This window comes from Taeniopygia guttata, chromosome 3 (assembly GCF_048771995.1).
Source record: "Taeniopygia guttata chromosome 3, bTaeGut7.mat, whole genome shotgun sequence".
Classification (NCBI taxonomy): domain Eukaryota; kingdom Metazoa; phylum Chordata; class Aves; order Passeriformes; family Estrildidae; genus Taeniopygia; species Taeniopygia guttata.
This window is the reverse complement of record NC_133027.1, coordinates 111,176,205-111,202,061: the sequence shown is the minus strand read 5'-3', so window position 1 is coordinate 111,202,061 and position 25,857 is coordinate 111,176,205. Positions and strand designations below refer to the sequence as shown.

At 37.4% G+C, this 25,857-nt stretch overlaps 1 protein-coding gene across 6 annotated transcripts in view; it reads right to left on the bottom strand.

Annotated features, from left to right (window-relative positions):
* The window catches only part of MACROD2 (mono-ADP ribosylhydrolase 2), an 825,711-nt gene that overhangs the window by 331,095 nt on the left and 468,759 nt on the right, over window positions 1-25,857 (bottom strand). For all 6 annotated transcript variants that reach the window (XM_030269686.4, XM_030269685.4, XM_030269687.4 and 3 more), the window contains one exon: window positions 9,243-9,364. In XM_030269686.4, coding sequence (XP_030125546.4) covers window positions 9,243-9,364 — 122 coding nt within the window. The remainder of the gene's footprint in view (window positions 1-9,242; window positions 9,365-25,857) is intronic.

The following is a 25,857-nucleotide window of genomic DNA, read 5'->3' as shown; positions in this document are numbered from 1 at the left end:
GCATGCCCCTTCTGATTATTCCTCAAAATTACTTTCCAGTATATCTACTCTGATCCTAAATAGAGATTATGCTATCATGATATATCTTTTTTTAACTTAGGTAAGTATTATGATGCCCATCTGATACACAGAATAATTTATGCTTTTAGTTGCTCATTTCTTTGCTTCATATTAGCTATTTAAATATAAAAAAATGTTCAAAATTATTTTTAAAATTTGTTATTTGAAAACTTGACTGATTTAAATATTAAAAAAACCCCAGAAATTTCATGCTATTGTTTGTTCTCTGTTAAGTTAATGTTCGTTCTCTGTTAGTTGTTTGTTCTCTCTTAAGTTGATGTTTAAACAATGCAAATGGAATGTACAGAGATGTCTCAAAATGATCACATGAAAAAAAGCCAAGTGACAAGGAGCTTGGGAGAACAGTGCAGTGCCAAAATGCAGCAACACATTCTTTTCCTCAACATCAAACTGCAAGGGAAAAAAGAAATCTGGTCTTTCCTTCAGATAAGCCATTATCTGCCAGAAAGCCCTTTATACATTTTTAGGCATCACAGAAGGTACCACCAAGAGAAAAACCTGTGACTAAGCAATTTCTAATTTCAGCAAAATTTGACTCCACTTCTGGTGATGGAAAGAATCACAGCAGTCAGTGTCAAAAAAACCCAAAAACCCCAAACAAATCAACTCTGTTGCATCTTCTATTGCACATTAGTGCTGTTGTTCAGAATCTCATGAGTCTTAACAGGGATTTCACTGATTGCCCTTACAGAGGAAATACAAGCTCTCCTGAAGAGCCTACAAACTGCCAACAGGGTGACAGGGTCAATCAAAGGAAGCAAAATAAAACCACAAGGATGGCTTTGCACAGAGCCTGATGGCCACAGCTCACCAGCTCTCTGGGGTTTGCTATGAATTTGCACATGCTTAACTTTTGCTACGAATTTGCATTACAAGAATGTGCTATTCCAATAATGACAAACTTCTTAAATACTCGACTCTGCACAGTTGAGATGTGCATGCAAATAAGAATCCCTCTAGTCTACTTTTATTATTTTTTAATTCTCTTTCAATCCCAATGAAGTACAATTTCCTCTGCACAGAAACATCAAACATTTTCCTCCTCTACATTTTATGATGTAGACTTTCCAGCAATCCCTGGCTTTTATGAGCTGTCTCATGTAATGAACATTGTGGTCCGCTGTCTGACAGATCTGTACTTTATCCTTCCCTAATGAGACAGTTCTCCAGTTATTGAGCCAACAGTCAGTGTTTCTCTAGAAAGTTTCACCCTTTTAAGCACAGAATTCCCACAGGGTAATTGGCAAATTATCACACATTAAACCCATCACATACACAAACTTGCAGAATTTATTCCTGACCCAGTAATTTCCTTTCTTTCCCCACCAGTTCAGGATGGTATTTTTTCAGTGTTCAGTCAGTTTTTCATTAAAGCCCCCCAAAAAATAACTCACCTTTCTCCCTCTTGTCACCACGATCACCATGTTACAGAACAGTACAACAGTAACACCACAGAATAACAAAATGGAGAAATGAGACTGCCTAGTAATGCAGTTTATTAAAGCAACTCAGTTACTTCTTTATACCATCCAGGCAGTTTGTGGTCGAAGATGAACCAAGGCACCTGTGTGGTGCCTTACTATAAAACATACTCACAATTGATCATTGTATGCCTCTGAGCTGCTTCTGCCACTCTTAGCCATGGTAAGCAAACTCTGTAATACATTTCAAGCATCAAATCAAACAAAATCACTTCCTCCTAAGAAATATATACTGCACATATAACCAGACAGGGGCAGAATCAAAATTTTAATGCTAGTGATGGCTCATCTACACATACAGGTGGAGCCAAAACTTTCCTAAGAAATTTTCCTAATGTTTTACCAACCTTCCAGTTAGGAAATTTCTCACAATCTTAAATCTAAATGTCTAATCCTGCAATTTCAGGATTAGGTCCTGTCCCTAACCCAGACAACACATTACTTTTACACTTCCTAAAATAGCTTTTTATGTGTTAGGGGCTTTTTATCTTCTTCTCCTCATCTTTGGTCTTCTCTACTCTGTGCTTAAAATCCTTTCTTTTTCACTCTACTTTTGGCATGTTTCTAACACCATTTCTGGCTGAGATGCTGTCTTCCCCCCACTGGGCACAGTAGCACAACAGATAACTTCACGATTTTTCTGCTTAATTGTCATTCGATAGCTGCTCCTCCTTACTTGCTTTTCCCATAACAGTGTAAGGTTGTCAACACACCTCCAGTGCATGACCCACTACAAACTTCAGCTCATTCTCTGAGGAATCTCTGCCCAGTGCTTCAATCATTCCTCAGCCTTTCTCCATTGAATGAGTGTCTCTGTTTAGGTGTAGCAATTTACACTTCATCTCACTGAATACACTGCATTTAATGAAACCCTTATTGAGGAAAAAGGGTTGCAATTCAATCTACCAAGATAATTTCGGAAGAAATGGCTGGGAGCACATCCAAAACAAAGCAGCAGATTCACCTTTGATTAAGAAAAGTATGGCCAACTATAATAATTTCTGAAACTATACGGAAAGATCACAACCTCCTCGTTTCATGTCAAAATGATGATTAAACAAACTGAAAAACTTAAAGTAGTAGATTAATTTTTAAGGCTATTTATCTGGAAAATATCTAAAAGCAGAAAGTTAAAAAGGAAAAAAAAGAGGCAGGCTAAGCTGGAGAGAAAACAGAGTCTGAAAACATAACATCAGTCATATCATAACTTACAAGTTAAACAAGTGTTTCAAAGAAACAAATTAAGTGGATTTATGATACTGTGGAAATTTCCTTCCAAAGCAACTCTTCTGATTGATGGATATGAATTTATATCAGAAAACAAGATGATAAACCCAACCTTTAGGAATTTCAGACTTATAACTCATTGCTATGGCAACATTCTCAGCAAGAAATAAGTTTCGTTGGAAATAGCAAAAAAAAAATCACTTTACTTTTCCCTAAAGCATAACTCTACAGCACAAGAGAACAAGACAGGTAAAGGCAAGAGTGTACACCAAACTGTTAGGCCAATAGACAACTGTGCAACGTTTTAAGCATCTTCCTAAACGTCAAATAAAATTCCTCTTTCAATCATTTTATAATTTATGACAGGAAGAGCTGAAAACACACTGGGTTTGAAATAGATATTGAAAATTTCAGTCTGCGAGTTATAATTGAAGATTCAGGCATCACAAAGGCTAAACGTGTCTCTACTCAAATGAAGCTCAATTAAACTGTGCAGCCTAGCAGAAGCATAGCTTCCTTTTGAAAGTGAATACAAATACCAAGAATATTGGTGCATACCTTTTTTAAAAATCCCTAATTACAGGTGGAGACAAATATTTTAGAAAATTTAAAAAAAAAAAGTGTTTGTTTCTTAAGTGCTATAAAAACAGGTAAGTGGCAGGTCCCTTTCCTGATGTATTTTTATATGCTGCTCTGAATCATTAATAAATTGTGTTTCTGTACAAACAAGTTATAATAGTATTTATATTAACTTTGCCAATCACAGGCAAAATTTAATTACATGACATTTGTTTGAAAAAACACCTAAAAAAGGATAAGAGTTTTAATTCCCTGTAGATTAACTTAATTATAAATGAAAGAAATATTTCTCTAATGAAGCCTCAAATAATACTCTAATTTTAAAGCCCCTGCAAATGCACAGCTAGTATCATGCATTGTGCACAGTGACTGAAGACCCCAGGGATGGAGGCAAAACATGCATTTCAAAAAGCATGTCCTGATCCTATTTAACATACTTTTGTAAAAAAGCCCCTCAAACTGCAGCATAAGCTGTGTGCACAGGAGGGACACACTTTATTCAGAGCCCAAAGACACAACCTACTCTCTCAGGAATATCCCATCATTACAGGTCACTGGCCATCCCACCACCAAGCAATGGCTTTTCCACTCGACCTGATGATGAGCAAATCAGCCCTTGAATAGGGCCTCTCACTGCTGAGCTATTTCTAGATGCCCTTTTGCCTTTTCATGTACTTCAGACAGGAGGAGCAGTGTGGTTGCTCTGAGAAAGTCCAGCTAAGAGGTTTTCCCTGGAGCAGAACAACTTTCTACATTCACAGACAAGCACCCAGGCAGAAAGAGACAGATCTTTTTGGTGTGGTGTTTTTTTAATGCCACACCAAGCTAACTCTAGGGGACTCAAGCTGACTCTAATGGAACAACAGGAAAAAAATCAGTATTTTGCATATAATGTTGTTAATACATTTGTTGGTGATAAGCAGAGCTCCTTCTGGAACTCAAAAAGCCACATTCTTAGAGGATTTCCTCCTACCCCCTTTGGTCCCCTATAATTCTCCCTCGAGGTGGAGGTCAGAGGGTGCAGGCTAAAGAAATGCTTCTTGTTAAAGCTTTACAATTCACCCCCTGCCAACATGAAGAGTTCCTGAAGACTGCAATTCCGAGCACAGTCCTGAACAACAGCAGAGTTGTAGTCCCAAACAGAACTCCATTTCCTTAACCATTGTGGAGGAAGCCTGCTCTGCCTTCTGAGTGAGGGACCAGCACCAGCTTCCCTTCTCTGCAAACACACTACAGCTCTTTTGGCTTGGATCCCACCCACAGCAACACACACCGTCTTTTTTTTATATTTTCTGTGCAGTTCATAAAGTCCCTGTCTAACTGTGATCTGACTGACAGCAATTAATTGAAATTTTTTTAACCACAAGCAAAGTCTGAATAAAATAGATGGCAGGGAAGTGTTTGATGTTCAGAAAGCTTCCAGGGTATCAAATGGCTTCAAAGAAGTGTATGCAAAGAAAAGCAGGATAAGAGGTCCCATGAAAAACTTACAGCACAGAGAGCAAATAATTTCAAAGACTGTGTAAACATGGGACCAATTTAAAATCTGAAAACAGTGATTACAGCTGCCCTAGTCAGCCTGATAACCTTACACTTAATTGGCCTGTAAGACTCTTACTTAGAAAACCAGTACAGAAAAACAGGGGAAAGAAGCACCTATTAGACTGTTTTTTACTATATCTTCTTTCAGTAAAGATTTTTAATGTATTTCCAGTGTTTCAGGCAGCAGAGATTTAATTGATGCACTATAGCAATCCTTAGTACTGTGCAAAAGAGAACAACATCAACATACAATTTTTTTACTATTAAGAGATTATTCTGAACATTTAAGAAAATTAATTTGCTCAAACACCAGCTATTTACTCTCTTTGAATTGCCTTAAATATTTTTTCTCCCATTTAGTTGTACCAACTTTAGTGGAGACAAACAGAAACCCGTCTCAAGTAGCCTCTGTCACCAGACAGAGGATTATATAAATAAGACTCATCCAAGACAAAAGGTTCACCCTGACCACACAAATAGTCAGACAGCAGCACAAGTTTCCTAGAGGGAGCACAGCTACATAAACAAGTGCTGAGGAAAAAGCAACACGTGGATTTGGAAATGCAAGATAACAAGGACACACACTAACACAAAATTCAGTAACCTAGCAGGCAGATGGAGTAGATGACCTGGGAGAGGCTAACTCTGTACAAAATAGCTGATATGGTATTTGGAACCTCATCTTGAATATAAAACGTTTCAGGAAACAGGCTCAGGAGACAAATGTCAGGGGCTGTGTGATTTCTCTGAGCAATCTGGAGGATGATCAAATTTGTTCCTGAGCCTTTTCTTCCTGGCTTAATGTCTACACAGATCCTTACCCACAGCTGGGGTGCTGGTGGATTATGAACCTTGGCAATCACTCTGATGGGCATTTCATTACATTTCCTCATCTCATCTTCTGTTGTATCCATCTTTCTTTTTTTTTTGTTAGATATGAAGATAATAACATGTTCAGATGAGATATCAGCGCTCCCTTAGGAATTAGCCAGAGTTGCTCTCATCCATGCCTGGACATCCTGGATGTGAAAGCAACCTAAATTACTGTCAGCTACGCCATATAATTGCCCTGTTATCACACACACAATGGTATTGTTCTGTCCTCCCCTCCATAAGCTGCATCTCAGAATTTATACAGTATTTCAAGGCAATTGCTTCCCCTCCTCAGTGTGTAAAACAACGGTATACACATATGTATAACAGAGTTTGGGTCTATTTTGGGAATATTCTTGTTCTTGCAGTTCTCTTTGAAATGAAACATAATCTCTATGGAATCCATCACTTCTCCGGAGGCAGATCAACAATATGTAATAGTGAAACAAGTAACTGCTTTAAGTACATCTAATTTGAGACTTATTATTCAAGACCATTTCCTCATTGTGCTGGTTTTCTGACACACTTTGACTATTTGTGAACTAGGCTTTTTTTCCCCACCACATGCTACTCCATCATTTCCTGTGCTGAGTTCCACTGTAGCTGTCAGTTACATTTCTGACCTCTCTTCCACTGCAACACATGCAGAAACTCCCTTCTGGTACTGGAGTGGATGCTGATGAGGTTATATTCAGTCTCTGATCAATTGTTATCATATATCTCTGTCCTTTTCCAGTGCTTGCAACACTGCCTATTGTAGTATCATTTGTAAATGTAATTAATGAGGTGTTTATGTACTCTTCAAAAATCATTAAGATGTTAAATTAAGCTGCATTTAGTGGTGTACCCTGAGTCACCCTGCAAGCTTTGGTCCAACTCAATATGTTGCCATTCATCATCACTCTCAATTCATAATGCCTCCAGCAATTCTAACTCCTTTGACATAATTCATATTCAAAATACTTCCAATTGTGGTGGGGCTTTTTCTTCCTTTTTCAATAATTTCTAGATTTATCCTTTCAGTTTTGAAGGTAACAGATCTGTGTTGTTACAATCTAATGTCTTCCTGCTCTGCTTCCTTCTCAGGTATTACAATTGCCAGTGCACTGATGCTCTCTGGTTTAGATAACTCTTTTAGCATATTGCAACTTGCTAGCACCAATACCTATTTATTTATGTGTCATTAACATATGGCTTTTCCTCCTGTTACTCATTATCTACGTTAAGAATCCGTGTTTTTCTCTTTCACATACTTCATCTTGTTTAAAAGGCAATCAAAATAGGCCATCCATCAGCACAGCTAATTTTCTCTTCCTTATTTTACACAGGTAAACCAAAAAGGTTTTTTTTGTCTGTCTTCTTCATACTGCAAATATTTCTGTTGCCATAACCCAAATGACACTCAAATGTTGTCTGAGTCAGTTTGAATCCTTTGCTTGCTCTGTCAGGTCTCTGCAAGCCTCAGAAATCTGTGGATACTTTAAACCACTTTATTTTCCTTCCCTCTACACCTACAGTACTGGATCTCGTGAAACTCACTTACACTTTGCATTCCTTTCCTTCAGACTCACAGTAAACTACTGCTCTCTAATTGATTGAATTATACATCTTACTTTTCTCCAGGCTTGGTTTTGTCATTAGGACACACTCAAGTGGCCTTCACTTCCCAAAGCATCACTGAAATCACCGGACTTAGGGCTTTTCAGAACAGTCCATGATCTGTCATGTGGCCTTTAAAATCCATATTGCTTTCTAAGCTTCCAAATGCTGCTATGAATGAATGGCTCTTGGCTCCTGTTCAGTTTGTGCAGCTGTGTTCTGCAAGTCTGGGTGCTGAGCATTTTTTATCTCAAACAGGTGCACAGGCAACAACTCTTCACCATGAGTTAAGAGTTACATAATCATATAAAATAACCTGTGTATGATTTCTCCTGTGGTTAACTTTCTCACTAAAATATCAAGCCAGGTTTCACAAGATATCAGGCTAGTTTCCTTGAGCACAATCTCTTTTTATTATTCTCTGTTAAACACCATGCTGCCACCTAGAATGCCCTAAAAATTACAGATATAAGCATTACCTGCATTGACCAATGCCCACTAAGGTTTTTCCTTTGTTATTTCAATACTCTTTTTTACACTAGGATCTTTATTCAAACTAACCTGTAATTGTTCAGAGCAGGCAGAAACAAGGATGGATGTAGGAGCAACTGCACAAAGCTTTTACTGGCTCCAATGAGAATCGTAGCAGGACATGAACATTCTTTAGTGTTTAAACAACACTAGAGAGGGGATCAAAATATGCCCACCAATCCAAGGTTGTTTTCAGCTCTTAGAATTTTTATGCTTAAAATAAAAAAAAAAAAAAACAAAAAACAAATCTCAAACCCACCAAAGAAAACAGACCCCACAATGGTTTGTATAATGGCAAAAAGAGGGATTGCTAGGCACCCTTTTGAGAAGCAGAGAGAGGATGTCATGAACACAAAAAGTGTTGAAGAGCAGAGCTCTCACCAAAAAGAAAGAAATAAGTGATATTCATCAGGTCTGACTCTGAAGGGCACATCTAACTTCGATGTTCGAAGCCCTACAAACTGTCCTGCCCCCTCCTCATTTGTGATATTTCAGTGTTAATAGCTTCCTCTTACTGAATATTATATATTTATATAACACCATTGGTTCAGCTTACATTTTTTAAGATTGCGTGTATGTTTGCATTCTAAGTTGCCAAACATGTGTTATCATATAACCAGCCAAAATGACCCCAAAGGTGTGAAGTCAGCCTCAGAATCCAAATTCTTTCTCAAACCTACAAGGAGCTAACCTAAGACTTAAGCTGAAACTGTGTCAGCTATAGAATTAAAGCTTTGGAATTGGAGAGGGAAAAGCTCCTTTCCTCTGTGGCCTTTGAAAATTTGGCACTTTGAGGGAAAACACTATACTATGTATTTCAAGTTCAATGGACTTTATAGTGCAATGAAATATCACATAATAGGTTATTTTATGATCAGTTGTGGTAAAGGGTGTTAAAACCAGTAACAATTGACCAATACTCTTATTTTTAGGAATAACTATTAATGGGTAGAATAAGCAACAAATTACTCAGTTCTCAGCTATATAGGAGCCTATACTGCATGCAGTTATCCTCCTGACCAGTGGCTTCTTGGGGTTTTTTTAATAAATAATACAGTATAAGAATGAGCCATGGGATCAGCTTCCTCCCTTCTTTAATGAGCCAGCTGCTTGTACTCCTACCAGGCACACTTTCCCTAACTCCTAAAAAAAGATTAGCCCTTTCATCTAGCAATTTTTTTGGCCAAATAATGTTTAATTTCTTGGGTTCTCATAGCATGAAGAGCAAAAAATGTACCTGGAAGCTTACAATCATAATTATTCTACATCAAGGAAAGTAAAATCCAAACTAGCAAAAAAAACAATAATGTGCTCTCTCACAATACTTACGATTGATCTGATGTTGTTTTCTTTTGCCAGTTTCAGAGAGGATTTATAGCAACTTGCTAAGTTTTCTTTATGAGTGTCAGTGAGATGGCCTCTTGCAATTGGCCCCACAGTATGGATCACATCTGCAGTGAATAAAAAAAGAAAATAAAGAAACATTAAAGATGCTACTGCGTTGCACAGGAATTCAATCTTGTATTATAGCTACACACAAAGGTAGGAATACACAATGTAAACAAATGTATTTAACTGGAAAACACATCATAATCTACATGTGCAATAATTAAACATAAATCAGTAAAGGTTAAATTTTGAAGAATTTGGACTAAAGGAGAACATTGGAAAGATACAGTGAATGCTTGTTAGATGTTTACTGCAATGCATACACTGGAGAGATGAAATGTTTGCACAGATCCTCTAAATCTTAAGGCCTCTACAGCTGTAAATACTGTACAACTTTGAAACAGTTGTTCTCACTCCTCAAAGCCCACTCACTGGGAAAGTTCACTACACAGAACCTCAGCATTGTTGGTGACACACAGGTCATCTTTGTTTTCCCTCAGTAACCATTTGAAAGGAGGAAAAGTTGAGACTCAGAAATGTGTTGGTTATTCCAAAATCCTGCTTTCCTCTCACATCAGACCAGATGGAGATGCCATGCAATAAAAAAAAAAAAAAAATTCTGTTTGAAGAAATTTGTAACAAGCAAAAAGAGAAAACACAGTCATCTTAGGTATGATGCCTTTGGACTCATCAAAATCTGATGCTGCAATCAATCAAAGTCTCTGAAGTGCTGTAAGAAAAATGAATTTAAGAGCCTGGAGCAAAAAAGTATTGAAAAGATACCTACAAATTAAAAGGCACCATGATTTTTATCTCCTCCTTCCTAGCCCCCCAACTATTATGAAGCATATTTACTTTTTACACATCATTCTTCTACAGTATATGTGAGCATAATAAAATGAGTTATAGTGGCAGATGTATATAATTTTTTGCCTTTCTTTATAATTTCCTACAATGTATAGCAGAAATAAACAGTAGCACTAATTTTTTTTTTCAATGTTGCACTAACAGGGATTAAGCCAACACTTTCAACTGCAGTAGTGCTGGTCCCCTTTTAGGTTGTGTTTCTGTCCCATGTGGGTCAGGTTTCCAAGCAACATCTGCTGTTGCTACGCTCAAGAATATTTTAATTTATTCACAAATCCTACAGAATTAACACCATTATTCTTCGTCCAAGCTGGTTTTTGATGATTTCCATCCTACAAATGCCAAAGCATAAGAGAAAATGGACAAAATAACATTAAAATGCACACTGTCTTTTTTTCAAAATTCAGACATCATCCATCAAGTCCTGCTCTCTGCTATTTAAAAGGTGGCTTTTAGGCTGAGCCATGATGTTCTGAAAAATTCAAAATCTTTTCTATACATTAGCCACAAAGTATTGATAAATCAGGAAATAAAAGCACATCTGATTCCCAGTGCCCAGAAACACTGAGGAATCCACTGTGATGGAAACTGAAACCTGTAAGAGCTAAACTTCCCAACTGCTACAGAAAACCCCCCTCCTGTGAAGTAAATAAAAGGTTGAGAACTCTTCTTTCCGTTTTGATCACAGTAATTTTCTCCAGTTGTGGGAACAAAATGGACAGATTGGATAATTTCTGTTGGATGTCACAGCTGCCAGATAGTGACTTGAGAGATCCCTCCCTACAACTGAACCTTCAACAGGTGTTGAGCCTTTATCCACTGAAGAGTGGGATGACAGCATATGATGCTAACCCAACCTGTGAGTTCAGGAAAGTTACACTCTTACATGTTTTTTTAGCTACTATCATAAACTGAGAGCTATTAAGAAAGGACATGAAAAAATAAAGGAGCTAGTTTAAAATTTGTTTCTGTGTGCAAAGATAAGGTTATGTGAGTACTTCCATTGCCAAAGACTGTAATTTCTGTTCATGACTATAGCAGTTTCATGGAGGTTGAAACTTTCCAAGGAACATTTCTGTTTGGAAATTCTGGCAACTTCAGAGAAAGTGAAAAAAAAAAAAAACAACAACTTTTTGACTTTTTTCCCTTGTCTTTTATTTTACAACAGGTGAAGTTCAATTATGGAGCCAGAGACATGATTTAACAGAAGACTTGGCAGCATGGGTTACTGGATGGACTCAATGACCTTAGAGGTCTTTTCCAACCTTAATGATTCTATGATTCTACAGAGAAAGGAAAATACTCATGAATCTCATCGCAGTCAAGTTCGCTCTACATTTACAGACACCAAGATTGGAGGCACCATGATGAATTTTGAATTCACAATACCCAGCAGCCAACAAGCAAATCAAGGAACAACTAAAAAATCAACTTAAAAAGAATGTGCAAAGGAGGGAAAGGGAAAAGGAAAAGGATAATAAACATTTCCCTCTTTCAGCTAAGGCTGAGTTTCTTGCATTTCAATGTGCAGCTCCTTGAAAGTTTAAGTATAATGGTTTAAATTATTCATTGATTAATAAAAGGCAAGATGGAGTTTTGGGGAACAGTACCAAATTCTTGCCAAGGTCCTTCTGTATAAAACTCCTAGTATAATTTCTATATGTATTTCACTCACTAAATCTTTACCTCCATTTCTTTAGGTTTTCATTATTAAACACTAGTTTAATAATGCTAGTTTTGCTCAGTAAATGCAAAATATTTTTTTCATCTTCTTTTCAGAACTTCCCAATTTAGCATTTTCATGACAACTCATCAGCAATCCTGTATTGCTGTACGAGACACTTCACATTAAAAAGTGACCTTAAATGCAGTTATTAGCTTTTATGTTTATTTTTTTTCCAGTCCATCATAGGTGTTCTTTAGACAGGACACAAAAGCTGGTTATGAATTAAATAGGCCCTGACCAACCCAATCTAAGGGGAGGCATCCTATGGCAGGGGCTTTGGAATTAGATGATGTTTAATGTCGCTTCCCACCCAAAGCATTCTATTATTCTATGAACTGGTTTATAAAATATCAGAACTATTGTAACTGTTTACAGCATATTATTGGCAAAGAAAACCTTTTCTTAGGCACATTATACTGAAACATGTGATAAAGATTTTATTAGCAGAGCAGCATTACTAATATGCCAGTGCTTATGGTCAGCAGACAAACAGTGAAGTAATAATTTTATTGTTTATTATCCTCTGCAGAAAGCTGCAGGATGGAGTAGTGTGTGCCATAGGAGAGGTCTACAGACATTTGTCCACAAGGAAATTCAGAGCAGAACTGCTGCCCTGCTGTTCTGGCCGCCTACTACAGCAGCCACCCTCAATTCCCAACTTCCAGCACTGCTGGCAAGGAAAACCATGGATGTGCAAGTCCTACTTGCCACACCCAGCCAGAACAAGGATCCACCCTGGGGAAGAGCAATGACATTCTGAAGGAAACACAACAGTAAAGGATTGCAACAGGACACATACATGAGTTTCACCAGAGAAGGCAAACCAACTGCAGCAGCAAGGCAGATGGGAGCACCAGCTGTGGGTCAGGGCATGACCATGGCCTGAAGGTACACTGTGGACACAATGGCATGACACAGAAGTGGTCTCATCATCTAAAGACTTTAAAATTGGGGAAAATGTGGAGAAACTCAAAAAATATTTAGTTTGGCTGGAAAAGATGGCTCCTGTTTGCTCTTGTAGCGTCTGCACCCTTTGGGGCCCAAGCATTTCTCTGTGAGATCAAACAGGAGTAAGGGATGCAAACATTTCCCAAAAATGAAAACATAGGGGTTTTTTATCTTCAAAACCAAGTGAGCAGGTCAAAAAAGAGATTGGTCATCACTCAGAGAATGGCACACTAACCATTTATAGTATTTTCACTTTTATGTCAAAAGAAGTTGCCAGCACTGCTGTGAAGTTGCTGATTTACTGTGGTCAGTCTTCCAGCCAAGTGCACTGATAGGAAACTTCATTAAAAAGAAAGCTACAATCCATGGGTCCGTAAATCACTGTGCATACAGAGAGCAGAGATGTTTGCTTACATTTTTAATACTACATTGAGGTGGAGAGCCCCCAAGGAAGGTATATCCTTATGTGGGATTCAGGCCACAACAATGGATCAAACTGCTTTTAATGCTAATGAAGCTGTTGGTTTAAAACAGTATTTATAAGGAAAGGAGATATTTCAGAAATGAAACTACAAGTGCTGAATAAACTTTATGCATAAAAAGACCAATGAGGCTTTTTTTCTCAGGTCTTTTTCCTAAAAAGTCAATCCAAATACATTAACTTGCTGTCTTCTTACAAAAGTTTTTAACTGTACTGCTATGAAGAAAGGGCAGAGCAGTGTGGACAAGGATGAAACACAACTTCCAGTTGAAAAGGGTGAAGTGACTGTGCTTCAAAAACCAACCTGGAGAACGGATGTAAATTACTCACAATGTAATTTACTCTTCCCTTGTTCTTTGAAAATGTGACAATAGACGGCAAAAATATTAGCAGAGTGAGCTTTTCCCAACAACTAAAAAGGTACAAATAAGTTTCTCTCATTCCTTTTCCTTACAGATGTGAGTGTGGTGCACTCACACTGCTAAAGAAGCACAGCCAGAATCAGTGACATATTTCTCTCATTCACCCCATTGACACATTCATAGCCATAATCAGCCCAGCCACCCAGCTGCATAACCCTGGGCCCTGTCAATCACAGAGGGAACCATGTGAATTTCAAGAAGGAAGGTACTGCATTGTGTGCATCATTGAATTTAAAAAAAAACAGCTTTTAAAAATTCAGAGCATTGAGGGCTCCATTTGTAAATATTATCAGCTGATTTATACAGTAAGCACCCATTATATTGGTGCCAAAAAGGAATCTGAGCTGAGGTTTAGCTGATGGCAAATAAAATTACCTCCAAATACTCATACCTCCTGGCTATCCCTATTCTTCAGGTCTATGAGCAGCCTATTGCTTTGGTATACAAATTGCTCAGCTTTTTAATTTTCTATTTCTAGCTACATGCACCTGCACATGAAAAGTGCATTTTCAGCATGCAAAAAACAACTGTTAATTTTAAGTTCAGCTGAAATGAATCCCACAGGACTGCAGTCTAATTCTAGGTCTTCAAAAGTAGATTAGCAGAGCTGAATATTATAAATGTAAGACATCTTTTATAAATCACTGAATGCTATGTGGACTGCATACAATACAACTCCTAAGTTCAAAAACATTTCTCTGCTTTGTATAGGTATATATTGCATTTATGAGCAGTTAAAGTGTCAGTTCCAGGTTTCCAGGCTTGGGGCAATAAGCACTGCTCAATCTGAACTTTGTACCTTTTGTAACTGCCTTCAGTGATTAATTAGCTGTTTTGGGTGAATACAAAAAAAAAAAAAAATGTTTCATTAGCTGCAAAAGCTACAATATCTAGAAGTCATTTGTGTAAAATATTTAAGCCATTTTTCACTTAAATGGCATCGTCTGCCAAGGAAAGGTAAAGAATACATCTACTGTAAATTATTAACCAGCATCCCTCATCGTGGGTTAGATGTATATCCTAACTACAAGACAGCACAGACAGTCAGAAAACAATATTCCCAAAGGGAGAGGCGAGGGATTTGCGAGTCTGAGAGCCCCTGTGGGGAGCTGCACAAGTTTGCACTCAATAGGCTGCATTTAGCAGAGAGCGACGGCTCAACGCCCGTGGGAAGCTGAAAAACACAGAGAGCTTGTTTACAATGGTTACACCACTGCCTCCACAGCCAGCCAGAGAATTAAGTCACACAAGTCAAAGCCCAAGCCTCTTTGGCACTCATGCTTGTCATAAAATACAAGGCCCGAGTATGTCTGTGTAATCCCAGAGCAGTTCCCCTGCCATCAATGAACTTCCAGCATCGCTCTGCCATCAGGGCCTCACCATCAACATCAGGAACAAAAGTAGGCTCTGTTCAGGCAGGAGAAGCAAGTGGTGCAATTAAAAGACACTATACTGTATCCCGAAGTAATAGGTTTTACAAAGCAATTTAGTGCCACGATGACAGATGTCAAAGCAGCGGCTAGACAGACGGCCCCACAACTTCCATGGCAATAATTGCCCACATGTAAAGCTAAAAGGCAACAGCTCTGCTTGGAATATTCATAGTGTGATACGAATGAATGTGAAAGGAACATGACAAGACTGAACATGAAGTTATGACATTCGTGACTTGTTATTCCTGATCTCTTTTTTAATCTCTACTGGAAGAATTTGCAGCAGAAATGCTCAAATGTTATCCTCGTTCCCTACCTTCCTACCCAAATAAAAACCTTAATATACCTAGGAAAAACAGAAGATATTAAATTGTGCTGCCTCAAGCAGATTTTTTCCCCCACAAACAAGAGGAAACCTCACTTTGCTGTAGTAGCAGAGGAGCTCAGACAAGCACCCTCCTCAGTGAGTGGCTCATAAAAACACGTACCAAGAGACCCCCTTGACCCAAGCAATGCTTTCTACCTTTCACTGACTATTTTTCTTCACAAGTGGACAGGGCTACAGACTAAAATGCCCTAATCTGTCTTTTTGTTTATGTTTGCTACATATAGGAAAGCATGAGCCACAACGATTCTCTATTTTTATTATACTGAATAGCAAAAGATGTTCGTGAGCGAGTTTGGTTTAAATCATTTGACAAGGCTTTTCAACACTCAAAAATAAACTTGCTTGCCCTAAACTGAAAGTATTTATTCTTTAGAAGCTAAGACAGAGTTTCAGTCTACCATTCCACAAAAATTTTACACCAAAATCCACAAGCCGGTGAAGGATATTACACCAGCCATGTAGATTCAAGGGATAGTTAATCTCACTCAATTCTTGATTGAGTAGAGAATCTCATAAATATTACCCATAAAAACACGCAACACAAATCAAGTCATAAAAATGCAAATGGGGATTAAGTTAAGTTCAATTATAGTTTTTGAATTGGATTAATTACACAGGCACAGAAATCAGAAATGAGCTAATTTATGTTCTCAGCTTCTCAAAGCGTGGACCTCTTGTCACACGTTGTCTGTTCTGAGTGTCCAGCCCGGTTTGTTGAAGTGAGTTTAGTTACCTCTGCTGGAATATTGCACAATTAAAGCATAAATATACCCTTTAGGATATGGGGAAAATAAAACAGCAAAACAACCAAATCAAAATAAAACAAAATCCCCAAAATAAAGCAGAAATAAACAAAAAAATCACAACCATCCACAACAAAACAAAACAAAAAATCCACAAAAAACTTCACTTGGCCTCATTAAAAAACCATAGTAGCAGATTGTTTTTATCCAGAAAAGATTAATACTCAGAACTAAATTTCTTATGCTCTCTTCTGAGAGCTGAACAGTGCTACGGTGTGCTCTGATAATTTTAACAACAAGCCATAGCAAAAGCTCTTCATTTCCTATTTTAAGGATTTTTTTTCTGTGCAAATTCTGTTTTGATAACTTCCAGGATTTCTTATTAAAATGCTCATTATTATTCAGTCAAGTTCATTGTAGGGATGTTGAAACAAAGGAAGACATCCCAAGAAACAAAGAAAACAATCCACCATGTTATGTTCACCATGCCATGGGATACCTTAAATACAAGCAGATTCCCAGATATTGTGCCAAAACTTCAAGGCTTTCTTCCCCTCATGAAACTATTGAATCACACAAATTATCTCCTTCATGTAGAAATTAAAAATATTAGCCTAAAAACTCACAAAACACTGATCTTCACTTGAAAGGACTGGTGATTACAGAAGGAAGTTTCCAGACTAAACAACCCTTAATCCACATTAGCAGCAGAATCACCTCAGGTGAAATGAGGGGAAACTGCCAGCATTGGTTTTATCTGCCCATTGAAGGGATACAAATCTTTTAATGAGATCACTTCAGGTAAAAAGGTTTTTATAAAGGCTGAAAGAATTGTTTCCTTAAGATGAAGTTTTATTGGCTTCTTCAAGAGGCAGAGAGTGACTAAGAGTTTCAATAACAAATTTATTATATTCATAGCTTCAGTTGTGCATCTGTTCCTTAAGGGAAGTACATTACAAAAAGTTCCCACCGTTGTTTTATTCATTTACTATTACTATACGTTTTCTTGGAATAAACAAACTTGTTTCACCTCAGAAATTGGAACACATCTATTTTGTTTGACATTTCTTTAATCTACGTATCCCTCACAGCAGAAATTAGAAGCTTTGCTAAGGATTGTGCATGTCGTCTTTAGGAAAAACAGAAAAAGATTCTAAAATTACAGGTTCTCCATGTATCTTCTAAAGAAACCAGTGGCAGCTAAATTAGCCTAATTAACTTTTATGTTTGAATAGTGGAAGCCATACAAGGAAAGTTCAGTATTTCCCTTGCCACAGACAATATAATATAATACAGCTCTTGCAATACAGATAGGAGAACCTTGTGCAGCCTCTTGGTTATCTCCTCTCAAATCCAGGTGGATACAGATGGAGGAGAAGGTTAGAAACTAAAACACTGAAACCATTAAATATTTTTAAAAATACAATAAATCCCAGTTTAAAAAAACAGAGCTGAGGATTCATTTGAACTGTGCAACAGAACTCCATTGTATATAGCAATAAACACAGTGATTATAGCTCCAAACTGGAAAACTGCTTCTAAACTCGGGAGCAATCTCACAGGAATTGGTGAGACTACTGCTTAAAGGTAACAAGGATCCAAACACCAGCAAAGGAAAGGAGAGCACACCTTCAGGATGAGGGAATGCACACTTACCATTTCATCTTTTAAATGGTATGACTGAAAAATCTCACTCTTACTACCTTTTTACTTTCATAAGAAAACCATAGTCTCTAATTTACTTGACCGTAACTATTTATCTTCTGTACTTTTAGCAAGCTGCATTTAACAGATCTTTGTCTATTGTCAGTTCCTTAAGACACGGTTGCCCTACTATATCTATGAGCCCATCATAAAACAACAAAAGAGGAAAAAATTAAATTTACTATTGAAACCTTTTTCCTAAACTCAAACACAGCCAATGGAAACAGGGACATATGATGCAGCACCCAAAAGCAAGCTCAACTCATTTTTTAAGCTGACTAGATTTCCAGTTGGCAGTGCCACTTTACTTGCCTTACATAAGTGTGATAAGTGAAATAACTGGACAGCTCTTTGAACCATAGGATGAGACTTCTTTCCTAGAAGAGGAATCTCACTTTCTATTGTCAATTATATTTTAATTCTTGTTGGCTGAAATCACAGTAAAGCACCCTCCTGATATTAACATATTCCAGACACCAAGTTATGAGAATTCTGTACATGCCAAGATAAATTCCTTTGACCATTCTCCCCCCACCTGTTCCCCAGAGATGCTCTCTAGTCTGAAAGATAGTTTAGTTTCATCAGCTGGCAATGAGACAAATATTAGCACTTGGAATCCAGTGCTCTGCAATCCATCCTAAAAGAAAACCCAGCAGATGATAGAGGCCGGGCACAAGCAAGCCTGGTCCTAGAGGGAGGAGAGAACTAAAAAGACATGTGTTTGCACAGACTACAGACAGACTATCTATCCTATAGATATTTAACACAGAAAAAAAAATAACAGATTTAGAGAAGTACTTCAGTGCTTCAACCCTGCTCCCTGCATGCTTTGTAATAAAGAGCTATCACTTCTCCGAATACTTCCAACAAAAAGAGAAAAAAAGGCTAATTTATATTGCTAATAAATCCAACTACTATTTTAGCAGAACTAAGTAAATATAAATCTTGAATCAAGACTGAGAGCAGCCATTTTGCTTGGGAGAGCAGAGGTACAGTGGAGGTCGAATTGTCCTTACATCAGTTTGTTACACACACACTCAGCCACCAGAGCCTTTGCCCACTGCAAACAGGACACACCTCACAACTTGTTAAATCTTCCTTCTTCTCAGGACTCCTTAAATTTGAACCCAAGTGTACAATTTTCCCTTCAGTTCATACCTCCTCTGACAGGGCAGCAGAATGTGACTTGTGGCAGTCGACGGGACAAAGAAACTAATACAGCTGTGCCTGGCCATGGTACTCTGCCCTTAATACTGTTATCAATTTTCATTCAGAACTGAGCTTTCACAGATAGCACAAGCATCACATAGAAATAATCTGATCTCAACCTTCCAGCTCAGAGAGATGCCAAAAGGAGAGAATAGAAAATGACAAGAAAACACCGCTCCATGTTTTACTCCATTTACTCTCTGGATTGTGCTCATAATGCAACATAACTGAGCAATATTTCTTATTAAGGCATATACACCCTCTCATGGACTGTGACCAGCTCAGGCAGGCTAGTTGGTTGCCAGGTGGGGTACAGAGGCAGCCTGCTTGCAACACAGATCAGCCCACCAAAACCACAGGTAAGCACCACCGAGGTGGAAAGGAGCTGTAAGTCTTCAGCAAACATGTTCAGAATCACTGGCAGACAAAAAAGCTAAGTCCAAACATGAAATACATCCAACAAGGGTATTTAGCTAAAAATGTGGTATGATATTTCACACAATATATAGTGCTTCTGTGGTTCCAAGTGAAAAACAAGCTTTGACAAACATCTTGAAAATGTTTTGCATCAGTGTAAGTTGTAAACAGTTGAATTTTCAGCACGACCAAACACACCAAAATAAGAAACAGGGAAACTATTTTTTTTTCAAGATAAAAAATGTATTGCAAAGTGAACTGTTAGCAACTTGCTGAGGCTTATTGCACTGCTAATGTTCTCCATGTCAATGTCACTAGGAGGAGCCCCTGGAGAAACACTGGTGTCACCTCTTGTTCAGCTTAGTTGAGAAAAATGTACTTAAACAACCTTCTGGAAAGTCATGTAATGAGCTAAAAGAGCTGTTGAAGGACATTCTTAAGCTTCAACTCACTGTAAAGGAAACACAGATGTAAATAAAGTCAATCAATGTGCTCAGTATTATTGTAGCATGCCATTAGCCTGTCCAAGCATCTCACAATAGTCACCAGTGGAGAATTTCTAACTCAAGTCGCTCAAAAGGGATACTGGTGTTTAGGAACTGGAAACTAGAAAGATTTGGGCTAGAAATGGCAGTAATGCCTTTGAAAAAAACATAATGGGGAGATGGGAAGACTTGAGAGGGTGACAACTGTCAGAACCACATGCCATTTTCAAAACCAAGACTGTCCCTTGCTGAAGGGAATTGCTTCATTTCTGTGAAACCATCTTGAGAAAAATATTTGTAAATTTTATTGCACTTGTCACTGTCAAAATAACCATTTTGCCACCTGCAGTGTCCACAAATTCAATGTATTGTTTCTCTAGGAAAAGAAGAAATGTCTGCAAAATCACATTACCACTTGAACACCAGCCTGAGGATTAGAGAGACTTTTTAGAAGTCCATGTGCAAAGCTGTACTTTACAGCACTGTTTTCCCTTGCATGGGTTGTCAGAAAGACAAACTGGTATTTTCACACTGAAAGCAATTGCTTCAAGAATAATGTCAGCTCTTATTGTTCACAAAGCACTAGAAATCAGAGCACGTGAAGCAGCAAACCATTTGGCTGACCTTACCAGCTGAGCAACGTATAGTCAAGCAAGATAAAACATGTTGGGCAAGACAGCAGAAAAGAAAATCAAATACAGACATGTACTTTCACATGTTCTTCTGCTACCACTGCAGTGTTGTTTTTTTTTTTTTCAAAGCAAGCCAAATGCTTGATACTAATCATGGCAAACAACCCGACCTTACGCAGGTGAGTGTTTTCAATGTGGATCCTGGGCCTGAAAGCAACACACTGAAAAAGGTAAATCAAATTTCTTCAACAGTTCCATTTACACAGTCAAGTGCTAAAACCCACCTGGGCTGCTCTATGACTTGGAAAATCACTTTGAAGCACTGGCTGTTGTTTGAGAAATCTGTAAATAGTACCAGATGGAAAAGGCCAAGGATGAGGAATCCTGGATGATGATTTCACTATACTTTGAAGCTTTAGAAAAAGGCAAAGCTTTAACATAAGCTCAAAGGCATCTTTTCATTCTTAAAAAAACTCGGAAGGGAACTTTTTTTCCATGTTAGTGCTGATAATATTCATGGTTCACATGTGTTCCTCTCTACTTATATTCAGCCATCTTCAAGATTTTCTAAACTGATACCTGATACCCTTGGCTTTAGGGACAAAATAAATAAAAAACCAAAACAAAAAACCAAACCAAACCAAGAAAAACAAACAAACAAAAAAAAATCCAAAAAAAAACCCCCAAAAGCCATCCCACAAAACCAACCTTTGTTCTCAAATTCCCACAGAATGAAATTCTAACATAACTAAGTTTTGTTGGGTACTTCACCTCATTAGAGTTCTCATCATTAAATAATATTCAGCAATAACAGAAGACCCTGTCATAAAGCTTTTGATAGATGTTCCATAGCCAACACATTATGGTCAGGATTTATGGGAATGCTTTAGAAAAGTAAAAAAAATTGTACTGATTATCATTTAGCAGAGAAATTATAAATGCAAATTCAGAGGAAGACAGTATCCTTTTCTTCATGGAGACAAATTTTGAAGTAGTTTCTGGAAAGGGAGACCGTATAATAAACTTCTAATTTCTCTAGTAACATTAGGAAAGGAAGGAAAATTACAATAGGCCAGGTACCATGTCATCCTTGATATACTACTACACTTCTTTATGAGCACATTACAATTCAGAGAGCTAATAATAAAAAGTGATGCTGAGATGATGAATTGATGCTATGCAATTAGACCTATTAGAATTCACAAGAGTTGACAGGCAATAATCAAACCACTTTCATGCTGCCCATTGCAATTATCTTTGCACTTAAGAATCAACAAAGCACATAACGACTTGCTCTCAATTAAGGAATTCATGAGAAATGGAATTTTAATTAGTGTGTAGAAAATTTGGTCAATTTATTACTTTACAGGACAACAGATTGTAAAAACTAGTTGAGTAACTCTTAGTGTTCAGCAAGGGTTCAGGTCCAAGAAGAACATACCGATGCTTCCAAAAAGGAATCCCTAGTAACATCCCCTGAAATTGGATTGCCAAGGTAAATGCACATTCACTTCTTCTAAATTCTGGAGAAAAACAGAAAAAAAAAACCATGACCAAGAAATCAATCCACATACAAAACTGTTGGAACTGGCAACTAAAATGGAAACCATTGATGATGTTCTCAGTTATCAGCTGATAAACAAGTTGGGTGCAGTTACATTTATTTGTAGTACAAGCAACAGATACCAGAAGATACAATTCTACATTCTCATCAGAAAATGAGTAGGACAAGACAACGAAAATGCACCATCACTTAAAAAAAAAAAAAACAGAGTCTGAATAGTAACTTGAATGCTGATTTAAGTTTTTTTTTTTCAATAGTGCTTAAATAGCCAGACTACTTAGATCCAAATAAAATTATTCTCTCCGTTTGCTGATCTTAGTACAAAACAATTTACCAACAATTTACCTGTCTTTACAATATCCCCATTAAAAAAAACCAAACATTCACAACAACCTGAATGGCTTCTGGTAAGTGATAATATTTCAAAAGAAGGGAAAAAAACCCTTTCACACAGGGATTCATTCTTAGATTCCCCTATGTGCTGTGCTTAGCGAGGGCTCTGGATTGAGAACAGTGAACCTCCTTGGAGGCCCAGGGTGAATAGTTCAGACATACCAGGCATTTTGATAAGAAGGCAAGTAACAGTTATGCTTTAAAAACTTAATTAATTCAAAATATGCTTACAAGGTAAAGTACAAAGTTGCTCCAGAATGGGCTCCTAGATTAGCATCAAAATCTGTTAAACAGTCATAAAACACACCGTGCTGCTGAGGATTGTTATGAGTGAACCTGAACTAAGTGATTCTCTGTGCCACAGAATTTACAAGATCATGGCTCAGTACCTCATTAGAATTAGGGTTCTGTTAATTAAAGCCTTCTTTCAAGTGATAGATGGCTACTGTGGATGTAAGCTGCACATACTGCTGAGACTTCACTTTAAGAATAGAAAGCACACATGAAACATATAGCCCTGGGTAGAAATAAAGTTGCTTCCTACAGAAGCAAAGATTTCTTGTACTGCAATTCAGACAGAGAGAGACAGGTAGAAGATTCTTTAAAATTCATTAAAGTCTTGTTGGCACCCACGTTTATTTCAAAGTCTTTGAACAGTATCCCTTTCACTAGTCCAGTCTTGCTAAAGGTCACAGAAATTTTTTTCAAAAAAAGATTCAGGATTCTTAAGAGTGAATTTGCTTGCACCCCTGCCCAAATCCTTTCATCTGAGATTTTAAACCCCACTATTGCATTAAAAGGCACAATTGAAAACAAACAAACAAAACAAAACACACAAAAAAAAGAAAATACAAAAATAACAAAAAACCCCAATGGATAGAAGTGTGTTCAATATAGCTAGGGAGACAGAGCACAATTTATTTAATCCTCAAAACTTGTTACCCAAAAACTCCTTGACTTCTAGGAAGACCTAACACTATGTTTTATTGCTGAAAAGGACTTCTAAGAGAGGTGGAGTATCTACATCAGACAATGAACCCAAAAGCCTTTAAAAAGAGAAAGTCTTAGGATTCTTAAAGATTCATCAGGGATGACATAGAAAGTCCACTGACAGCAAGAAAGTCAATGAGGCATCTCTAAGGTCATGTAAAAGGGATGTTTATGAACAGGCAATGAAAAAGAAAACAGGCAACACACTTTAAAAACACATATTTTAACCAATAAGCTATAAAATTGCCATATATATATAGTCTCATTAAAAGAGGCACTTTTTTCCAATTTGGTAACTTCTCAAAAAGAGAACAATTAAGACGAGCATTCTCTGCTATTTGGATATTCAAGTCTAGTTTTTATCCAGCTGACCCCTTCCAAATGCTGTATTTGATTCTTTAATGGCTTCATGGTTCAGTGGATTTGAATTCCATCCTTATTTCCATTACTAAAAGGAAAATTCAAAACCAGAAGATTTGGACTACTTAGAAATTAGGTGTGTGTAGAGTTTAGGACATGCTGCAACAAAAGAGAAAAATTATGGAGCTCAGAACACACCTTTTTCCTCTCCCATATCAGAAAAAGTATGAGCCCTTAACCATATTGATAGTCATTAATAGCTCTGAATCAAGATAAACCTGTGCACCTTTCACAAATGCTGTAAGCTGAATAGAGTTTCTAGAATTACCTACAACTGATGAAACAAAATCATTGGTCTTACTCCAAGTTTTGGCCCAGTAAATTCAAAAGGAGGAAAATGCTGCAGACCTACAACCAGAGTGGGCTCAATTTTAAGCATAAGCATTCATTTTCTAAACTGAAGCTTATCTTAAGAATTTACTTACTTTTCACCCCTATAAGTGTCAGCACTGGAGCAACTAATACAGCCATCAAAATAATTACCACAGCAAAAGTGCAGCAAATAGGCTGATGAATCAGAATTTTCTGAATCTCTGCCTGTAACAGAAAGAGCTGGACTTCCCAGGTGGGACTTAAAAGTTTCTGTACTTCACCCAGTATCACCTTGATGAGGAGCTGTTCCTGCCCTGTTTTCCCTCAAAGGAAAGCATCCTGACTCTGGGGAGCTAATTCTCTTCCACAGCTTAGGGCTGTGCAGACTCTCAGCAATTATGCACAGCTGTATGAGCCTTTTCAAAGGGTTGATGCTTAAAAGACAGTAAAGTGGCAACTGGGCCATGTTGACCAGAATCCAGGACATTAAAACCCTGGAGAGTTTGTACTGATTTTGTGTTTTATTGCAAGGAAAATAAATGAATGAAATACAGCCAAACATGTTGGGATCACAAAAGAAATTCATTTAAACACAAACTTTCTACCTTGTATTTATCTGTCTTCTCCCTTTTTACCTCTGCCCTACCCTTCTTCATTAAAATATTTATGTATGATAATGATTTCCTGACATACAGAATTAAATCAAACCATATTGTAATAAAACTAAATTAAGCAGAAGATAAATAAATCAAGTATCATTTTTTATAGCTTTCCCAGAAATAAAAAAATTAGCACATTAGCAGTAAATACAATAATAAAATTAGCCAATTAGGATATTTAAGTGATTACCACATTGAATTGAAAGAGTAACTGGCATACATATGGATAAGTTCTGCTGAGATAGAGAAGAATCTGCACTGTCCTCTTCTGTGTCAAATGGAGTGCTTATGCAACACAGTGGATTTATTGCCATAGACAAAACCTGATCTGATGCTACCCTGTTCTCTAGTGTCTGAAGAAGACATGCTAAAGCAAATGAGAAGATAGTTGTGCTCATGTTAATTGTTGTAATACTATTTGAAGCATTCTTCACACCAAAATTGACTACAGAATTGTAATTAGTTCTTTAGGAATGCTACCAATTCTATAAAAAAACCCAACAAAGCAACAAACAAACAAACAAACCCAAAAAAACCCAAAAAAAAACCAAAACAAAAAAAAACCCAAAAAAACCCACAAAAAACCACCAAAACCCTAAAAGGTTTATATATTAATGCATTTCAGTGTTTCTCTCCCAGATGGTAACACAGCTGACTGCCATTCCCTCTTATAACACAGCACTGTTTATCCTCTGAATGTCCCCAGTACAAAACTGTTTTAATCCTCTGTTGTTGCTGTAAAACTTGATCTACTGTCCGACA